This window comes from Delphinus delphis, chromosome 3 (assembly GCF_949987515.2).
Source record: "Delphinus delphis chromosome 3, mDelDel1.2, whole genome shotgun sequence".
NCBI lineage: Eukaryota > Metazoa > Chordata > Mammalia > Artiodactyla > Delphinidae > Delphinus > Delphinus delphis.
Window position 1 is genome coordinate 46318954 of NC_082685.1, and position 18150 is coordinate 46337103.

Genomic DNA, 18150 nt, shown 5'->3' on the forward strand with positions numbered 1-18150 from the left:
CCCTTACACGCATCCTCTGTGAGCAAAGGGCAGAGCCACATCCTGGACGGAGGGGAAGGCAGCTGCCCCTCCGCCCAGCTCCTGCTTTGACACTAAGGCGCACACCGCTACTTCTTTGGCTTCTTCAAGATAAGTTGGAAATCTGTCGTATTAAGTAGAATCTGCCCAGTTATTAAGCGTCAGCCACTATTTGTTTTTAATTTAGATATTGGGTAGAGCAGCGTCCCCAACCTTTTTGGTACCAGGGACCGTTTTCGTGGAAGACAATTTTTCCAAGGACTGGGGCATGACGGGGGCAGGGGGGATGGTTTTGAGATGACTCAAGTGCATTACTTTTATTGTGCACTTTGTTTCTATTATTATTACATCAGCTCTGTTTCCGATCATCGGGCATTAGATCCCGGCAGTTGGGGACCCCTGGGGTAGAGCAAATAGCACCTTTATGGGCTGAACATGTCCCGTGAGTTACCGGCTCTGCTATAGATCCCAGGGGCAAAATGAGACCCCTGGCTTCTGCACTTTATGAAGGAGGGTCTCCAAAGCCAGGGAGATTTAAGGAGCTGCCTCTGGAGGTTGACCCCCGAGCTGAGACCATTCTTGAGGAGGAGACAGGCCTCCCCAGCCCTTACACCCTCTCTGCTGGGCCTGGTCCCAGCCTCTGCTCTGTGATTGTTTTTTTCCTCCCTCACCTATAGCCACAACTGTCCATCTCTGTGCATCTGAGGAGGCTGGGCAGCACCAGAAGGCTCTCACCAGAATTCTCCAGCAACACGAAGAGGACAAGAAGAAATGGGCACAGAAGGTAAGGCCCAGCCCCTCTCTTTTCCTCCTGCTCTGCTGACCATGTTAAATCCCAGAGTGAGGCCATCTTTTGTTCTTATTGTTGGTGTGAGTATCTCTTACTTGTTTTGCCGGGAAGAGAGTCCTTCATCTGTTGAACAAATATTTGTAACTGCTGGCATATAATTCATTATATTCATTCTATGCAATAAAAGGTGGGGAAACACTAACGTAACAAAGGGCTTCCTGCCCTCAGTGGCATCAGGATTAGAAGATTCCAAAATCCCTTTCCACCTGGTAAATCTCTGGGAACCCCCTTCTAAGCCCTAAAGAGGGCAAAGTCAGCCACACCTGCTATGTCTTGGAGGCCTTGTGCCCTCTCTGGGCACATGTCCTTCCCATCACTCCGATCAGCGGGTAGGACTCTGATCACCAACCTCCAAAAGGCTCCAGTGTCGGTGAGTGAATAAGTGAGGCTGCCCTGAACCTACTCAGTCTCATCCTGCTCTGGACCCTCCGCCCCCAGGTGGAGAAGGAGAGGGAACTAGAGCTTGGAGAGAAACTGAATGAACAGCGAAGAGTCCTGGAGGGAGAGCACGCGGAGGCCCTGAGAGGTAAGGACAAGATGCACTTGGGAGGGTGTGGAACGGACTCCTTCTGTTCCACCAGCTGAGTTCACACGGGACTCCCACTGTCCCCTCCCTCCCAGCTCTGGCCCATAAGCAGTTGGTCACTTCAGGGCTGGAGTTTGCAGCGTCCTTCGACTTGTCCTTTCAGGCATGTAAAATCTGACCCCATCCTTTGTTTTACCTTAGTTGAGAGGTGTTTTTCCTTTCCATTTTAAAAGCAATTTGTATTCATTACAGGACATTTGGAAAACCTTGACAAATAGGAGAATTTAAAAATATCTGTTTTCCTTCCCCACAATGATGACGGCTCTTACAATTTATGGTTAGGTTGATTATTTTTTTCAAGTAACTTTCTTTCCTTTTACATGTGATGTGCTCATCAAAGAAAATTTAGAATGTATGGATTAAACAAAAAGATCTTACAGCATAATGGTTGGATCTCAGACTCTGCAAATGGCCTCTGGGTTTGAATCCCAGCTTCACCATTTACCAGCTGTGTAACCTTGAAGAAGTTAGTTAACCCTTGTTCATAGGGTCTTTATGAGAATCAAACAATTTAATTTATAGTTAGTTAGATAGATAGATAGATAGATAGATAGATAGGTAGATGAAGGAATCTAGAACAGTCCCTGATAGTTCACAAGATACTTAGCAAGTATTTATTAGTATATTTTTATTACTGAGAAAATTAAAATTGTGTATAATTCCACCCAGAACTAGTCACTGCTACCCCTTTGATATAGATCCCTTTTACTTCCTTTATGTGTATTTACCTAGAATATATATCTATGCACACACACACACTTTGGGGGGAGGAGATAAATGGATTTTTTCACTTTGAACTGTATTAACATCTTGTCATTAGACTCCTGTAGCACAGTTTTAGTAACTACGTAGCATTCCAGTGTGTACCTTTGCTCATTTAACTGAGCCCCTCTGGTTAGGCATTTCGGCAGTTTCAAACTTTTGCCATTGTTTATAATAGCAGTGATTCTTACACGGTGAACCTCATTTTGTAAAATCTTGGCCACACTCATGATTTTATCATTAGAATAACATCCTCGTAGGGTTGGTATGGCAAAGTTTATGTACATATATCTTTTAGTTTGGTAAAATACACATAAGATTTACCATTAGTGACATTTACTCCATTCACAGTGCCCTGCAACCATCACCACTGTCCACTTCCAGAACTCTCTCATCCTAAAGGCAAACCCCATACCCACTAAGCAGTCACTCCCAAACCCCACCCTCCCCCTTCCAACCCCCCAGCAACTATCACTCTGCTCTGAGTCTCATGGCTGTGCCACTGCGGACACTCATGTAAGTGGAATCATACAACCCCTGCATCTGGCTTCCTTCACCCAGCATAACACTTCCAAGGCTCATCCATGCCGCAGTGTGCATTTGCACTCCATTCCTTTTTCTCCCCCCATTTTTAAAATCATTCCATTCCTTCTTGTGGCTGAATAATATCCCATTGCCTGGGCACCCCACACTCTCTTATCCATTCATCAGCTGATGGATGCCTGGGCTATGAACCAGTGCCACCAGGACAAGCGCCTGCTTGAACACCTGCTTTCAGTTCCCCTGGGTGTACGCTTAGGAGTAGAACTGCTGGGTCCCATGGTAATTCTATGCTTAACTTTCTGAGAAACCACCAAACTGTTTTCCACAGTGGCTGCACCACTTTTCAGTTCCAACATCATTGCACAAGGGTTCCAATTGCACCACATCCTTGCCAACACTTGTTAGTTTCCATTGTTGTTGCTATTATTATTATTGCCATCCTAGTGAGTGCAAAGTGGTATCTCATCATGGGTTTGATTTGCATTTCCCTGATGACTAATTTTTCTGAGCATCTTTTCATGTGCATGTTGGCCATTTGTGTAGCTTCTTTGGGGAAGGTTATCTAGATTTTTTTTTTTTTTTTTTTTTGCTGTACGCGGGCCTCTCACTGTTGTGGCCTCTCCCGTTGCGGAGCACAGGCTCTGGACGCGCAGGCTCAGCGGCCATGGCTCACGGGCCCAGCCGCTCCGCGGCATGTGGGATCTTCCTGGACCGGGGCCCAAACCCGTGTCCCCTGCATCGGCAGGCGGACTCTCAACCACTGCGCCACCAGGGAAGCCCTGTCTAGATTTTTGATGCTATTGAAATTGACCTTGAAAATGTTAAGCCAGTTTTTCTTTAATCATCAGTATTTGTATGACTTTCCCCCAGAGTTATTTATCTTTTTAAAAACACAGTTAAGATTATTTTATATGTAAAATTTTATATCTTGTTCTTTTTATTTAACATTGTATCAAACATGTTTCCAAGTAATTCTTCTGCTACTAAAATGTAAAATCTAGACCACTGCATACATGGTTTTCCTTATTTCCTGTGAGTCTAGACATATAGATTTTTAACTATTGTAAGTAACACTGCACTAAACGTGTTTTGCGTAAAGATGTGCCCACATTTTACATTATATCCTTAGATTCCCAGAAATGGAATAACTAGAACAGAGGTCTGAACAATTTTAAGAATCTTGAAACATATTGCAACATTAGCGCAATTTTGAAATAGAATTGAAGCCCTTGCCCTGGGAATTTGAAGGGTTGCACTTTAATACTAATACACCCCGTGAAACTGGGTCTGTCACTGGACCTTAGTTCACTTTCTGTATCTCTAAAACCTACCTTGAATCTCCTTTCAGTATGTGTATCTCTAAAATCTTCCTTCCCTCCCTCTCAAGGCTATTATGGGAAAAGAACTTTCTTCTCCAAGCAGAGCATTGCTTTGATATTAATTTTAGCATTGTAAATATATTGATAAGAAAATTTTCCTACTGTAACAACCCCAGAGGGGAAGGGACTGCCTGTCTCGAGTTCTTCCCATCAGTCAGAATTCTTTCATAGTTACTTTTGAATTGCTTGGCACCAATTAGGTGCTGCCTAAGTGTGTATTAAATGAATGACTAAAAGCACAGCATGGGGGAAGTATAACTGGGAGAGGCTAGTGGTGGTTATTCACATCTGATAACCTTGTTGTCTTTTATTTTCTATTTTTGTTTTTATTTTTTAATTATTATACATTAAAATTGACTTTCTGATATACAGTTTCATAAACTTTAACACATGTGTAGATTCGTACAACCATCACCATAATCCAATATAGAACAGTTCCATCACCCCCAAAACACTCTCTCAGGCTGCCCATTTGTATTCACATCTTCTCCCACCCCAACCCCTGACAACCACTGATCTGTTCTCCACCACTATGGTTTTGTCTTTTTGAGGCTGTTAGAGAAACAAAATAATACAATATAATTTTTAACATTGTCTTCTTTCCCTCATCATGATGCCTTTGAGAGTCATCCAAGTGGCTGGGTGTATCAGTAGTACCTTCTTTTTCATGGCTGAGCTGTGATCTAGTGTTCGCTCATCCCCTTGTCCCTGGGGGGACAGGTCATTTCCAACTTGAGGCAATTATGAATAGAGCTCTTCTAAACATTCGTGTACAGGTCTCTGTGTGTTCTTAAGTTTCTTGGGTAAACACCTAGGAGTGGAATGGATATGATAAATGTACGTTCAGCTTTATGACAAATGACTAAACTGCTTTCCTAAGGGACCATCGTTTTACATTCCCATCAGTGATGGATGAGATCCACTGTTCCTTTTCACCAACACTTGTCAATATTTTTTATTTTTGGCTGTTCTAATAAATAAACAGTGATGACTCACTGTGGGTGTAATTTGCATTTCAGTAATGACTAATCATGTAGAACATCTCTTCTTGTGTTTATTTGCTGTCTGTATAACTTCTTTGGTAAAATGTCTGTTCAAATCCTTTGCCCATTTTAATTAGCTTGTTTGTTCTTACTGTAGAGTTTTGTTTTTTTTTAACATCTTTATTGGAGTATAATTGCTTTCCAATGGTGTGTTAGTTTCTGCTTTATAACAAAGTGAATCAGTTATACATATACATATGTTCCCATATCTCTTCCCTCTTGCGTCTCCCTCCCACCCCTCTAGGTGGTCACAAACCGTGGAGCTGATCTCCCTGTGCTATGTGGCTGCTTCCCACTAGCTATCTATTTTACGTTTGGTAGCGTATATATGTCCATGCCACTCTCTCACTTTGTCACAGCTTACCCTTCCCCCTCCCCATATCCTCAAGTCCATTCTCTAGTAGGTCTGTGTCTTTATTCCCGTCTTACCCCTAGGTTCTTCATGACCTTTTTTTTTTTTCTTAGATTCCATATATATGTGTTAGCATACGGTATTTGTTTTTCTCTGACTTACTTCACTCTGTATGACAGACTCTAGGTCCATCCACCTCACTACAAATATCTCAATTTCGTTTCCTTTTATGGCTGAGTAATATTCCATTGTATAATGTGCCACATCTTCTTTATCCGTTCATCCGATGATGGACACTTAGGTTGCTTCCACATCCTGGCTATTGTAAATAGAGGTGCAATGGACATTTTGGTACATGACTCTTTTTGAATTATGGTTTTCTCAGGGTATATGACCAGTAGTGGGATTGCTGGGTCGTATGGTAGTTCTATTTTTAGTTTTTTAAGGAACCTCCATACTGTTCTCACAGTGGCTTTATCAATTTACATTCCCACCAACAGCGCAAGAGGGTTCCGTTTTCTCCACACCCTCTCCAGCATTTATTGTTTGTAGATTTTTTGATGATGGCCATTCTGACCGGTGTGAGGTGATACCTCATTGTAGTTTTGATTTGCATTTCTCTAATGATTAATGATGTTGAGCATTCTTTCATGTGTTTGTTGGCAATCTGTATATCTTCTTTGGAGAAATGTCTATTTAGGTCTTCTGCCCATTTTTGGATTGGGTTGTTTGTTTTTTTGTTATTGAGCTGCATGAGCTGCTTGTAAATCTTGGAGATTAATCCTTTGTCAGTTGCTTCATTTGCAAATATTTTCTCCTATTCTGAGGGTTGTCTTTTGGTTTTGTTTATGGTTTCCTTTGCTGTGCAAAAGCTTTTAAGTTTCATTAGGTCCCATTTGTTTTTGTTTTTATTTCCATTTCTCTAGGAAGTGGGTCAAAAAGGATCTTGCTGTGATTTATGTCATAGAGTGTTCTGCCTGCGTTTTCCTCTAAGAGTTTGATAGTGTCTGGCCTTACATTTAGGTCTTTAATCCATTTTGAGTTTATTTTTGTGTATGCTGTTAGGGAGTGTTCTAATTTCATAAACATTTGTGTACAGGTCTCTATGTGTTCTTCTAAATTTGTGTTCTTTAAATTCTTCTAAACATTTGTGTACATGTCTCTGTGTTCTTTAGTTTCTTGGGTAAACACCTAGGAGTGGAATGGATATCATAAATGTATGTTCAGTTTTATAAGAAATGACTAAACTGCTTTCCTAAGGGACCATCATTTTACATTCCCATCAGTGATGGATGAGTTCCACTGTTCCTTTTCACCAACACTTGTCAATACTTTTTATTTTTTGCTGTTCTAATAAATAAGCATGATGACTCACTGTGGGTGTAATCTGCATTTCAGTAATGACTAATCATGTAGAACATCTCTTCATGTGTTTATTTGCTGTCTGTATAACCTCTTTGGTAAAATGCCTGTTCAAATCCTTTGCCCATTTTAAGTAGCTTGTTTGTTCTTACTGTAGAGTTTTGAGAGATATTTATATATTTTGGATACAAGTCCTCTGTATTTGCAAATATTTTCTCCTAGTCTGTGTGGGTGTTTTAGTTTTGTTTTGTTTTCTTTTCTTTTTCATTCTCTTAATGGCTTTCACAAAGCAAAGCTTTAACTTTGATAAATTCCAAAGTTATTTTTTCTTTTATCAATTATGCTTTTGGTGTCATATCTAAGAACTCTTTGCTGAACTCTAGGTAACAAAGATCTTCTATGTTTTCTCCCAAAAGTTATATGGTTTTAAGTTTTACATTTAGGTCTATGATCCATATAATCATGTGATTTTTCTTTATACTGTCAACATGGTAGATTGCATTGATTTGAGTTTTCAAATTTTGGACTTGTGTTACAAAACCCCACTTGGTCTTTTTATATATTGCTGAATTTGATTTGCTAATATTTTACTGAAGTTGTTTGTTTCTATGTTCATAAGGGCTACTGGTCTGTAGTTTTTCCTTGTACCATCTGTCTGGTTTTAGTATCAGGGCAAAGCTTGCCTCGTGGAATGAGTTGGGAAATGCTCCTTCCTCTTCTGTCTCTAAAAGAGATTGTATAGAGTTGGTACTATATCATTTTTAAATATTCAGTAGAATTTGTCAGAGAAACCTAAAGATTTAAACAGATACTTGACCAAAGAGGATATACAGACAGCAAATAAACACAAGAAAAGATGGGCTTGGACATTTCCTTTCCAGAAAGTATTTAAGTACAGATTTAACTTCAATAGTTAGAGGATTGTCCAGGTTATGTATTTTTTCTTGGATGAGTTTTGGAAGTTTGTAGTTTTTCAGTAATTGGTACTCTTTATCTAAGTTGTCAAGTTTATGTGCATAGGAATTGTTCATAGTGGTCCCTTAGTATTGTTTTAAATATCTTCTGTATCTATAATGCTATCCCCTCTTAAGTTTCTGTAATTGGTAATCTGTGCATTTAATTTTTTTTCTCTGTCAGTCTTGCTTGAGGTTTATCAATTTTATTAATCCTTTCCAAGAATCAGCTTTCGGTTCCATTGATTTCTTTTTCCTATTTTTCTATTTTCAATCTCACTGACTTCTCTTTTTATTTCCTTCCTCCTGCTTGCTTGCTTTGTATCTAGTTAGCTCTTTTTTTTTCTAGTTTCTTAAACTAGAAGTTTATTGATTTGAGACCTATCTTCTTTTCTAACATAAGCACTTGGTGCTATAAATTTCCCCCTCAGCACTGCATTATCTGCATCCTACAAATTGATGTTTTACATTTTTATTTTTGTTCAGTTCAAAATATATTCAGGGGAGATTACCTTGAGACTTCCTCTTTGGCTCACTGAATATTTAGAAGTGTATTTCCTTCCAAGTGTTTGGACATTTTCTAGTTCTCTTTTTGTTACTGGTTTCCAGTTTGATTCCATTATGGTCAGAGAACACAGTTTGTATTTCATTTCTTTTATAATATTTTTCAGCTTGTTTTATGATGCAGGATATGGTCTATCTTGTGAAAGTTTCATGTGCACTTGGAAAGAATGTGTATTGAGTATTTTATAAATGAATCAATTAAAACAAGTCACTGACAGTATTGTTCAGTTTATATTTTTACTGTCTGTCTACCTTTTCTATCAAATACTGAGGAGTGTTGACGTCTTCAACTGTAATTGTGTGTTTGTTTCTCCTTTCAGTTCTGTCAGTTTTTGCTTCATGTAATTTGAAGAATGACTGTTCATGTATAAATATTTAAGGTTTGTTATGTCTTCCTGGAGAATGGACCCCTTTATCATGATGTAGTGTACATCTTCATCCCTGAGAATCTACCTTATTCTTTTTTTTTTTAAATTTAATTTACTTATTTTTTGGTTGTGCCAGGTCTTAGTCGCAGCAGGAGGGCTCTTTAGTTGCGGCTCACCAGCTCCTTAGTTGCAGCTCGCAGGCTCCTTAGTTGCGGCATGCATGTAAGATCTAGTTCCCTGACCAGGGATTGAACCCGCATCCCCTGCAGTGGGAGGTGGATTCTTAACCACTGCACCACCAGGGAAGTCCCGAGAATCTTCCTTATTCTTAAATGTTTCTTTTCCATTCTTACTTTTAACCCACCTATGACATATTTAACGTAGGTTTTTGTAGGGACCCTGGTGGTCCAGTGGTTACAACTCTGTGCTTTCACTGCTGAGGGCATGGGTTCGATCCCTGGTCGGGGAACTAAGATCCTGTGAGCCTCACAGCACGGCCAAAAACAAACAAAAAAAGTAGGTGTTATATCATGTCAATAGCACATAGTTGGGGTTTCTTTTATTTGGAGTGTTTAGGCAGTTTAATGTTGTTATTGATATGGATGTCGTTTTGGTGTTTGTCTTCTGTTTGTTCTGTTTTTTATCCTCTATTTTCCCTGTCCTGCTTTCTTCTGGAGTATCTGAACATTTTTTAGTATTCCTTTTTAACTTACCTATTCTCTCTTTTTTTTTTTTTAGATGTTGGGGGTAGGAGTTTATTAATTAATTTTTGCTGTGTTGGGTCTTCGTTTCTGTGCGAGGGCTTTCTGTAGTTGTGGCAAGCGGGGCCACTCTTCGTCGCAGTGCGCGGGCCTCTCACTATCGCGGCCTCTCTTGTTGCGGAGCACAGGCTCCAGGCAGGCTCAGTAGTTGTGGCTCACGGGCCTAGTTGCTCCGCGGCATGTGGGATCCTCCCAGACCAGGGCTTGAACCCGTGTCCCCTGCATTAGCAGGCAGATTCTCAACCACTTTGCCACCAGGGAAGCCCCCCTATTCTCTTTTACTGTATCTCTTTGTGTATGTATATATGTGTGTGTGTGTGTGTGTATGTGTATGTATGTATTAGTGATTGCACTAAGAATTACAATATGTGTAACAGTCTACTTAGAATTAATATCTTACCAGTTCAAGTGGAATGTACAAACCTTATCATCATATAGGTCTATCATCTCTCCTTTTTGTTGTACTTAGTCTTATGTATTACATCTGCATACACTGAATACCCCGTCAGACAATGTTATAATTTTTGCTTTTACCCATCATATTTTAAAGAGCTCAAAGGAAAAAGAATAGTCTATTACATTTACCCAGGTGTTTACCAGTTCTGTTGTTCTTCCTAAATTCCTGAAGTTTCAAGTTGCCCTCTGGTACCATTTGCCTTCTATTTAAAGAATTTCCTTGAGCAGTTCTTTTAGAGCAGGTCCATTGGTGATGAATTTTTAGTGTTTCTTCATCTAGAATGTCTTTATTTCACTTTCTTTCCTGAAGGATATTTTTACTGAAGATAGGATTCTTGATTTACAGTTCTTTTATTTCAGCAGTTTAAAAATGTTCTTATGCCTTCTAGTCTCTAAGCTTTCTAATGAGAAATCCACAACTCATTCAAACTTACTTCTTCTATGTAATGCACCATTTTTCTTTGATTCTGTTCCAGATTTTTTATTAGTTTTTTTTTAACACCTTTATTGGAGTATAATTGCTTTACAATCGTGTGTTAGTTTCTGCTTTATAACAAAGTGAATCAGCTATACATATACATATATCCCCATATCTCCTCCCTCTTGCATCTCCCTCCCACCCTCCCTATTCCACCCCTCTAGGTGGACACAAAGTACTAAGCTGAGCTCCCTGTGCTATGCAGCTGTTTCCCATTAGCTATCTATTTTACATTTGGTAGTATATATAAGTCCATGCCACTCTCTCACTTTGTCCCACCTTCCCCTTCCCCCTCCTCAAGTCCATTCTCTACATCTGCGTCTTTATTCCTGTCCTGCCCCTAGGTTCTTCGTAATCTTTTTTTTTTTTTAGATTCCATATATATGTGTTAGCATACGGTATTTGTTTTTCTCTTTGACTTACTTCACTCTGTATGAGTCTCTAGGTCCATCCACCTTGCTACAAATAACTCAATTTTGTTTCTTTTTATGGCTGATTGTTATTCGTTTTTAAAAATGATACGTCTGAGTGTGGATTTCGTTGGGTTTACTTTGATGTTCAGTGAGCATCTTTAATCTGTAGGATTATGTTTTGCCAAATTTGGGAAGCATTCAACCATTCCTTCCTATAGTTTTTCTGCGCTGCATCCTTTCTGAGTCTTTGACTCAAATGTCAGATATCCTGGGATTATCTTTTGGGTTTCTGAGGCTCTGTCCATTTTTTTCCAATATTTTTTCACTTTCTTTCAGATTGGGTAATTTCTATTGATCTTCAAAAGTTCACTAGCTCTTTTTTATGTCATTTCTGTTCTTCTATTAAGCCCACCAAGTGAGTTTTTTACTTCATTTTTTTGTTGTAAAATTCCCTCCTTTTTTTTTTTTAAGAAGATGTTGGGGGTAGGAGTTTATTAATTAATTTATTTATTTTTGGCTGTGTTGGGTCTTCGTTTCTGTGCGAGGGCTTTCTCTAGTTGTGACAAGCGGGGGCCACTCTTCATCGCGGTGCGCGGGCCTCTCACTATGGCAGCCTCTCTTGTTGCGGAGCACAGGCTCCAGACGCGCAGGCTCAGTAGTTGTGGCTCACGGGCCTAGTTGCTCCACGGCATGTGGGATCCTCCCAGACCAGGGCTCAAACCCGTGTCCCCTGCATTAGCAGGCAGACTCTCAACCACTGCACCACCAGGGAAGCCCCCTCCTAGTTTTAATGTTTGGTTACACTTTCTAGTTTTCCATCCTTTCGAAGAGTGTTCACCCTTATTTCAGAGCATTTGTATAGTGGCTTCCTTAAAGTCCCTTAATAATTCCAACATCTGTGGCACCTCACTGTTGGCATCTGTTGAATGTCTTTTCTCAGGAGGATTGAGATTTTCCCACTTCTTTGTATGCTGAGTATTGAGAAGTGCAAGCTGAGCAATTTTGTATTGCATTCTGGATATATTGGATGTTTGAATACATCAGATTCTGGGTCTTGTTTAAATTAAATGTACTGGTTGAGTGGTACTTTGAATTCTGATCTTCTTGCCCAGTCTGCCTGCTACCATTTACCTTCCAGAGTCTGAAAATAGTTGTTGCATTCATTCTGTCCTGGTTTTATAGCTAAATTCAGTAGACTGCATGGAGTGTGCTTCCTCCATCTTACCTGGAAACAAACCTGTCTTGATAGGCCAATTAATTAAGCCCATAATTTATAAAAATTAAGCCTGTGGTTTTTATATAGCTGATCTTATCCATTTTTGACAGCTCGATCACATTTATGTTACTGAACATTCTTTTCCTTGTGTCACTGCCCACTGTGACACAGGCCCCTTATATACCTGGGCCTTTGGCTGTACTACACTTTCCTGTTGTCTGTCCTATTTCCCATCCCACCCAGTGACTAGTCATTTCCCTCTTATCTTCTTTCAGCCAAGAGAAGGTTGGAATTTTCCAAAAGGAACTTTGTAGAGGAGGCAGGATGAAAAGTAAACTCTGTGAATTTGGAGAGTGATAAGTCCAGGTCTGCACAGCACTGCCCAGCCTGGAGAGCCTTGCATGTCCTTTTCTCACCCCTTAGAGACAACTAGGCCAGGCTTCTTTTGACCCATTTCACAACTGAGTCAACAGGAGTTTTAGGTATTTCAAGTGATCTCCTCCAGTTTTAGAGAAGCAGAATTAGGACCAGGTAGATTTCCTGGCCCCAAATCTAATGTACTTACTGTAGTTTTGTGCCACAGTTTGACAACTAATGAGTCAATGATTTTGTGATTTGATTAACCCAACTTACAGAACACTGGCCCTGTGCATTTTCCACCGCATGCTGTGGCCTGAGATTAACAGCCTGCCGCAGACCTTTGGATCTTCCCCTCAGCCGGGTGTGGGTGGCACCCACAATCTGGTAGGGTTCACAGTTCTTCCCAGGATCTCATTGGTTTCCCCTTCCATGAGCTTCTATTAAATATCCACTATAGTTCTGGTACAGCCCCAAGCCCATGAGATAGGAGGAGGAATAAAAGCATTCTCAGACTCCTGGTCCCCATGATCCCAGGGGGTCACCTGGGCTCTCTGAAGCTCATGGGGCCTGCCGGACAGCTGTAGGGTGAAGTGTCAGGGATCTGAGCTCACAGTGGTCTCCTTTCCCTCCAGTCCTCCAGGCCTCCCATGAGCAAGATAAAGAAGCCCTTACCCGCTCCTTCCAGGAGGCCAAGGCAGCCCTGCAGGTGAGACGGGTTGGGCCATGTCAGTCTCTGTGATGTGACCACCACACTATTATATTAGCTCAGGAGGACTTGGTCTGAGATGAGGGTTGGCCTGTTTTTCAAGGACCGCTGGGAGCATCTTGGAGACTTCATGGGCCTGGTGCCACAGTGATTAGAGCAATGGGTGGATGCACAGGGACCTGTGGAAGCAGGAGAGGAGGTGTCCGACCCAATCTGGCTGGTCAGGGACTTCCAAGAGGGATTGAGATCTAAGCTGGAGTCTGAGGGTGGGTTAGAATTTTTCAGATGAAGAAGGGTAGGAAGAGTGCCTTAGGTAGGAAAAAAAAAAAAAGTGTTTAAAGCCATGGAGGAAAGGGAAAAAATATGGAGTACCTGTGGAACTGAAACAAGTCCAAGATGACTGGGTATAGAGTATAAGTGGGAGATAGCTGAGGCCAGAGAGGGAGGCAAGGAGCAGACGGTGGGAGTCTGTGAGCCATAGTAAGGGGTGCACTGTCCTAAAGGCAACAGGCAAGGTTCGGGTGGAAGAAATCCTTGGCAGGGGAGCAGTATGGAGACAGGAATGCACCTGGCAGCTGGAAGAGTGATGTGACGTTGGCTGCAGGAGAGGCGTGTAGAGGGAGCAGTGAGAGAAGAGAAAGGGCAAGGACACCGAGCCCGGTTTGCATGTATTTTGAATGCCAGACTACCACCGGCCTTGAATGCCCTGACATCATCCCCAAGGGTATGGAGAGGTGGGGCTGTGTGTTTTGAGCAGTGGTTGAAGTAGCTAGAGCCTGCACTGTTGGGCAGAGCAACAACAGACTGAAGAACCCAATACTGACCCCTCTCTGTGGGGTGGAGAAGTCCACCTCCAGCCTTATGGGCCAGGGGTTCATCACCTCCATCCCACTCCCTTCTCCAGGAGACCACGGACAGACTGACCGCACAGCTGGAGGCCTTCCAGGCCAAGGTGAAGAGGGTAGAGGAGTCCATCCTAAGCCAGGACTACAAGAAGCACATTCAGGTAGGCAGCAGTTCATCCGCAGCTTCTCCTTCTTCCATCTCCGGGGAGGTCCAGGTCTGGGCAACAGGAAAGGCCAGTCCCTCTTCAAGGACAGGGCTCAGACCTGACACTCTTACCTTCACAAGGGTCTGGAAGAAACGGTGTCCCCGTGTCACTGAAGGGGAAGGTAAGGTTCAGAGAGAGGCATATAGGATGGTCAAGTGCTCAGGCTCTGGACTCAGAACTAGGCGCAAAGAGCAAACCTACCACTTAGCACAAGCGACTTGACCTCTGTGAACCACGGTTTCCCCATCTGTGATGGTGTGAGCACAACATGCACTATTGAATAGAGTAAGATAAAGCACATTAAGCACTTTCCATGGGCCAAGAGAGGGAGGTGACTTGTGAAAGTCAGAGCCGGGGGCAGAGCGGGTAGGAGGGAGGTCGCCCATGCCCCGCTGCCCCCTCTGCCGGATGGTCTGCTGAGATCGCTCTGTGCTCCTGTCTAGGAGTACGGGAGCCCCAGCCAGTTCTGGGAGCAGGAGCTGGAGAGCTTACACTTTGTCATCGAGATGAAGAACGAGCGAATCCACGAGCTAGACAAGCGGCTCATCCTCATGGAGACAGTGGTCCGTGGCTGGCAGCGGCTGGTGGGGGATGGTAGCGGGGGCAGCTCATGCTTCTACTTTCTGGGCACTTCCTCTGTCAGGTGTGCAGAGGGAAGGCACTTTGAGGAGGGCCCAGCCTGGTCCATACCAGCTGTGACCTGCCACCTGTGCCGGCCCTTGAGCCGCTGAGGCTGGTCTGGGTCCAACAGTGCCTCCTTGTCATCTGGGTCCTATACATTTCTTGACTGCTCACGTTGCTGTCACTTGGGTGACGCTGGGCAGGTAGCCGGGCTAATCAGGAGGGGCTGGCAGATGTCACAGGTCGGGCAGGGGCTGAGGAAGAAGTCAAGGCTGAAAAAAAAAAAGTCAGACAGATTTGGAAAGCCAGAGTCAGCAAGGACAGGCCTGGGCAGTGGTGGGCATTGGGGACACAGGTGGCTTTGTCTCCAGGAGAAGGGAGGCCTTGGGAACCTAGGGTTGAATCCAAACGGATTATGTTACGTTGTCCTGGAAGAAGTTCCCTGTCCTCTTGTGTGGCGCACAACCTAAATTTTAAATCAGACCATCTCAGAGCTTCCCTATAAATTTTTTTCAACCATTTCTGTGGAACAGCATAACAGATACACTTACATTTTTATACATTAGATACTTCTGACTTTTGGAGAACCAAAATACTCTGGTGAACTGATGGAGATTTTAAATAGTAGTGGCGCTCTTCTTTTTTTAATACTCATCTGGCAAAGCGAAAAGCTGGCAGTCCTGTGTTCATGCCTTAGCTGTATTGTTCCAAGTAATCTTATTGCTTCACGAAATGTGACATTTGGTCTCAAGTAAATCAGTGTTTTCAGTGAGCACAGATAAGAGGGAGGTGACAGCACACATTGTGTCGAGTGAGGTTGGTGGCTTTCTGAGCTCGCTCTTATTTGTCACAGAAAGAAAAAAACCTGCTGTTGGAGGAGAAAATCACCACCCTGCAGCAGGAGAACGAGGACCTCCATGCCCGAGGCCGCAACCAGATGGCTGTGTCCAGGTAGCTGCTCCCACCCCCCTCCTCCCATCCCCACCACTTTTTTTGTGAACTTCCAGTTGGGAGAGTCTCCAAGAAGCCCTGGGAATGGATTGACGTGGGCCCAGGCCTGTCTGGGGAATGCAGCTCCTCTTTGCTTGGGGGGTCAGCAAAGGGAAATCCCAAGGGACCGGCTCTGCCCGGAAACAGAAGTCACAGGGCTGATTAATATCTGTTTGTCTCCATCCTGGCTAAGTGGGCTTCATGGGAAAGCCCAATCCAGGAAGAAGGAACAGGAAGCGTAGGGTTCAAGAGGCCCAATGAATGAATGAATCGGTTGTAAGGGATCCGTAAATGAGAACTAAGATCACGTGTCGGATGTAATTTGTTGACTACACATTATCTCATCGAATCCTCGTAATTACTCTAACAGCCAGTCCTGTTATCATTCCCATTTCACAAATTCACCAAGAGCGAATACCTTGTCCAGAGTTACACGTCTCAGTGGTGGAGCCGATCTGAACCCAGAGCTGTCTGCTAAACTTCAGACAAACCTAGAATGGGACACTAGGGCCGTCTGTTCAGTTCCCCCAACTGGTTCAGAGGCTGAGAAAAGGCCGGGGTGGGAGTGGGGCTTGTGGGGGGGCGGTGGCTGAGGGCCACACTCCTTGGTCAACAGCTTTTTTTTCAACAGACCAACAAATTACATCCGACACATGATCTTAGTTCTCATTTACGGATCCCTTACAACTGATTCATTCATTCATTGGGCCTCTTGAACCCTAAGCTTCCTTTCCTTCTTCCTGGATTGGGCTTTCCCGTGGAGCCCACTTAGCCAGGATGGAGACAAACAGAGTTGCCTTTTGGGACAGGCAGACAGGGCGGTGGGACCCCGGGGAAGGCTTCCTGGAGAAGTGGGCTGGTCGCTGCAGTTGATGGAGACCCCGAGGGGCGGTTCCCCACAGGCAACCCTGGGCTCTGTCTGTGTCCACAGGCAGCTCTCTGAGGACCTGCTTCTCGCCCGAGAGGCCCTGGAGAAGGAGTCGCAGTTGTGCCGGCAGCTCCAGCAGGAGAAGGAGCAGCTGCTGTACCGGGTCCTCGGGGCCGACGCCTCCCCCGCCTTCCCGCTGGCCTCTCTCACCCCCACTGAGGTCTCCTACCTCGCCACATAGCGCCTGGACCGCCGGGATGCTGTGGTCACAGCTTTCTCTCGAGGACTTGGCAGAGAAAACAGCAGGGGCCTCTTGTCCCTAGGAGGGGACAAGGGTGGGAGTGAGATGGGGAGCCAGGATGTGCGGCCAGTCAGCCCTGGGGGCTTGGGCCACGTACACTCACCCTCGGGGCTTCGGAGGCCCCTCAAGTTGGCTCAGGGGACAAACAAGAAGAGCCCTTTCCTCCCTCCCCTTCTGTCTGTTCAGATCGGGGGGTTCTGAGGCTTTCCCCAGGGGCAGCCATGCCATATTGGTCATCTGACCAAGAGGAGACAACCCACTGGTCCTCACTTCCCGCAGCCATCCCCCCAAGCCCCACTCCCGCCCCGGCCTTTTCTCAGCCGCTGAACCGGTTGGGGGAACTGAACAGATGGCCCTAGTGTCCCATTCTAGGCTTGTCTGAAGTTTAGACTAGGGGCTGGGGGGCAGGGGAGGACAGGGGCCACATGCTGTGAATCAAACTGAGGCGGGTGAGTGGCTGGGAGGGGGGCCACTGGAGGCCCTGCTGACTGGGCAGTGAATCGGGCATGGCACCGGTCCCAGGCCCAGAATCCGGTCAGTCTAGGGGTTACCGGCAGAGCTGCTGCTCCTGGACCGGGCAAGGCTCACTGCCCTGCACTCCCGATCCCTCGGCCTCAGTGCCATCAGGACACGGGGGCCACCTAGTGGATCTAAGTACCCTCGACAGCCAGAGCTGGAACCTCATCCCTGTACTGATGAGGAAACCAAGGCGGGGAGTGGGACCCGCAGAGCCAGGACTAGGGCCTCACCTGTCATCCAGGTTTCACCTTATCATACTTTTTCTTCCTCCCCAGGCTCTGGGAGGTCATGTCTGAGACTTGGTCTTTCTCCTCCTTGCTCTGACTGCCCCCCACCCTTACGAGTGCTCTCTTTCATTCCTGCTCTCCACTTAATTCCTTCTACCACCCCTGACCCCAGGCCCACGGATCCTGGCCCTCAGCCTCCCCGTCAGTGCAAAGGGGTGGCTCGAATAACTAACCCCAGCAGGCCTGTCCAATCCTGACTGTCTGTGGATTCAAGATTCTTCTCAGGAAGTGTTGGGTCATCTGGAACCAATAACAATCCCACCCCTGTATAAGCATTTTAATTAAATGCTTTCATACACACCTCTCTCCTTGATCTGCAAAAGCTCCTCAAAGCAGGTTCTTA

General features: G+C 44.3%; 1 protein-coding gene across 1 annotated transcript in view; it reads left to right on the forward strand.

The window, feature by feature from the left end:
* The window catches only part of CCDC69 (coiled-coil domain containing 69), a 35536-nt gene extending 18379 nt beyond the window's left edge, over nt 1-17157 (forward strand). The window contains exons 3-9 of the mRNA XM_060008497.1: nt 696-802; nt 1307-1394; nt 13097-13170; nt 14075-14176; nt 14665-14784; nt 15696-15793; nt 16764-17157. Of these exons, the coding sequence (XP_059864480.1) occupies nt 696-802; nt 1307-1394; nt 13097-13170; nt 14075-14176; nt 14665-14784; nt 15696-15793; nt 16764-16941 (767 nt within the window). The 3' untranslated portion in view covers nt 16942-17157. The remainder of the gene's footprint in view (nt 1-695; nt 803-1306; nt 1395-13096; nt 13171-14074; nt 14177-14664; nt 14785-15695; nt 15794-16763) is intronic.
* The last annotated feature ends 993 nt before the right edge of the window (nt 17158-18150 follow it).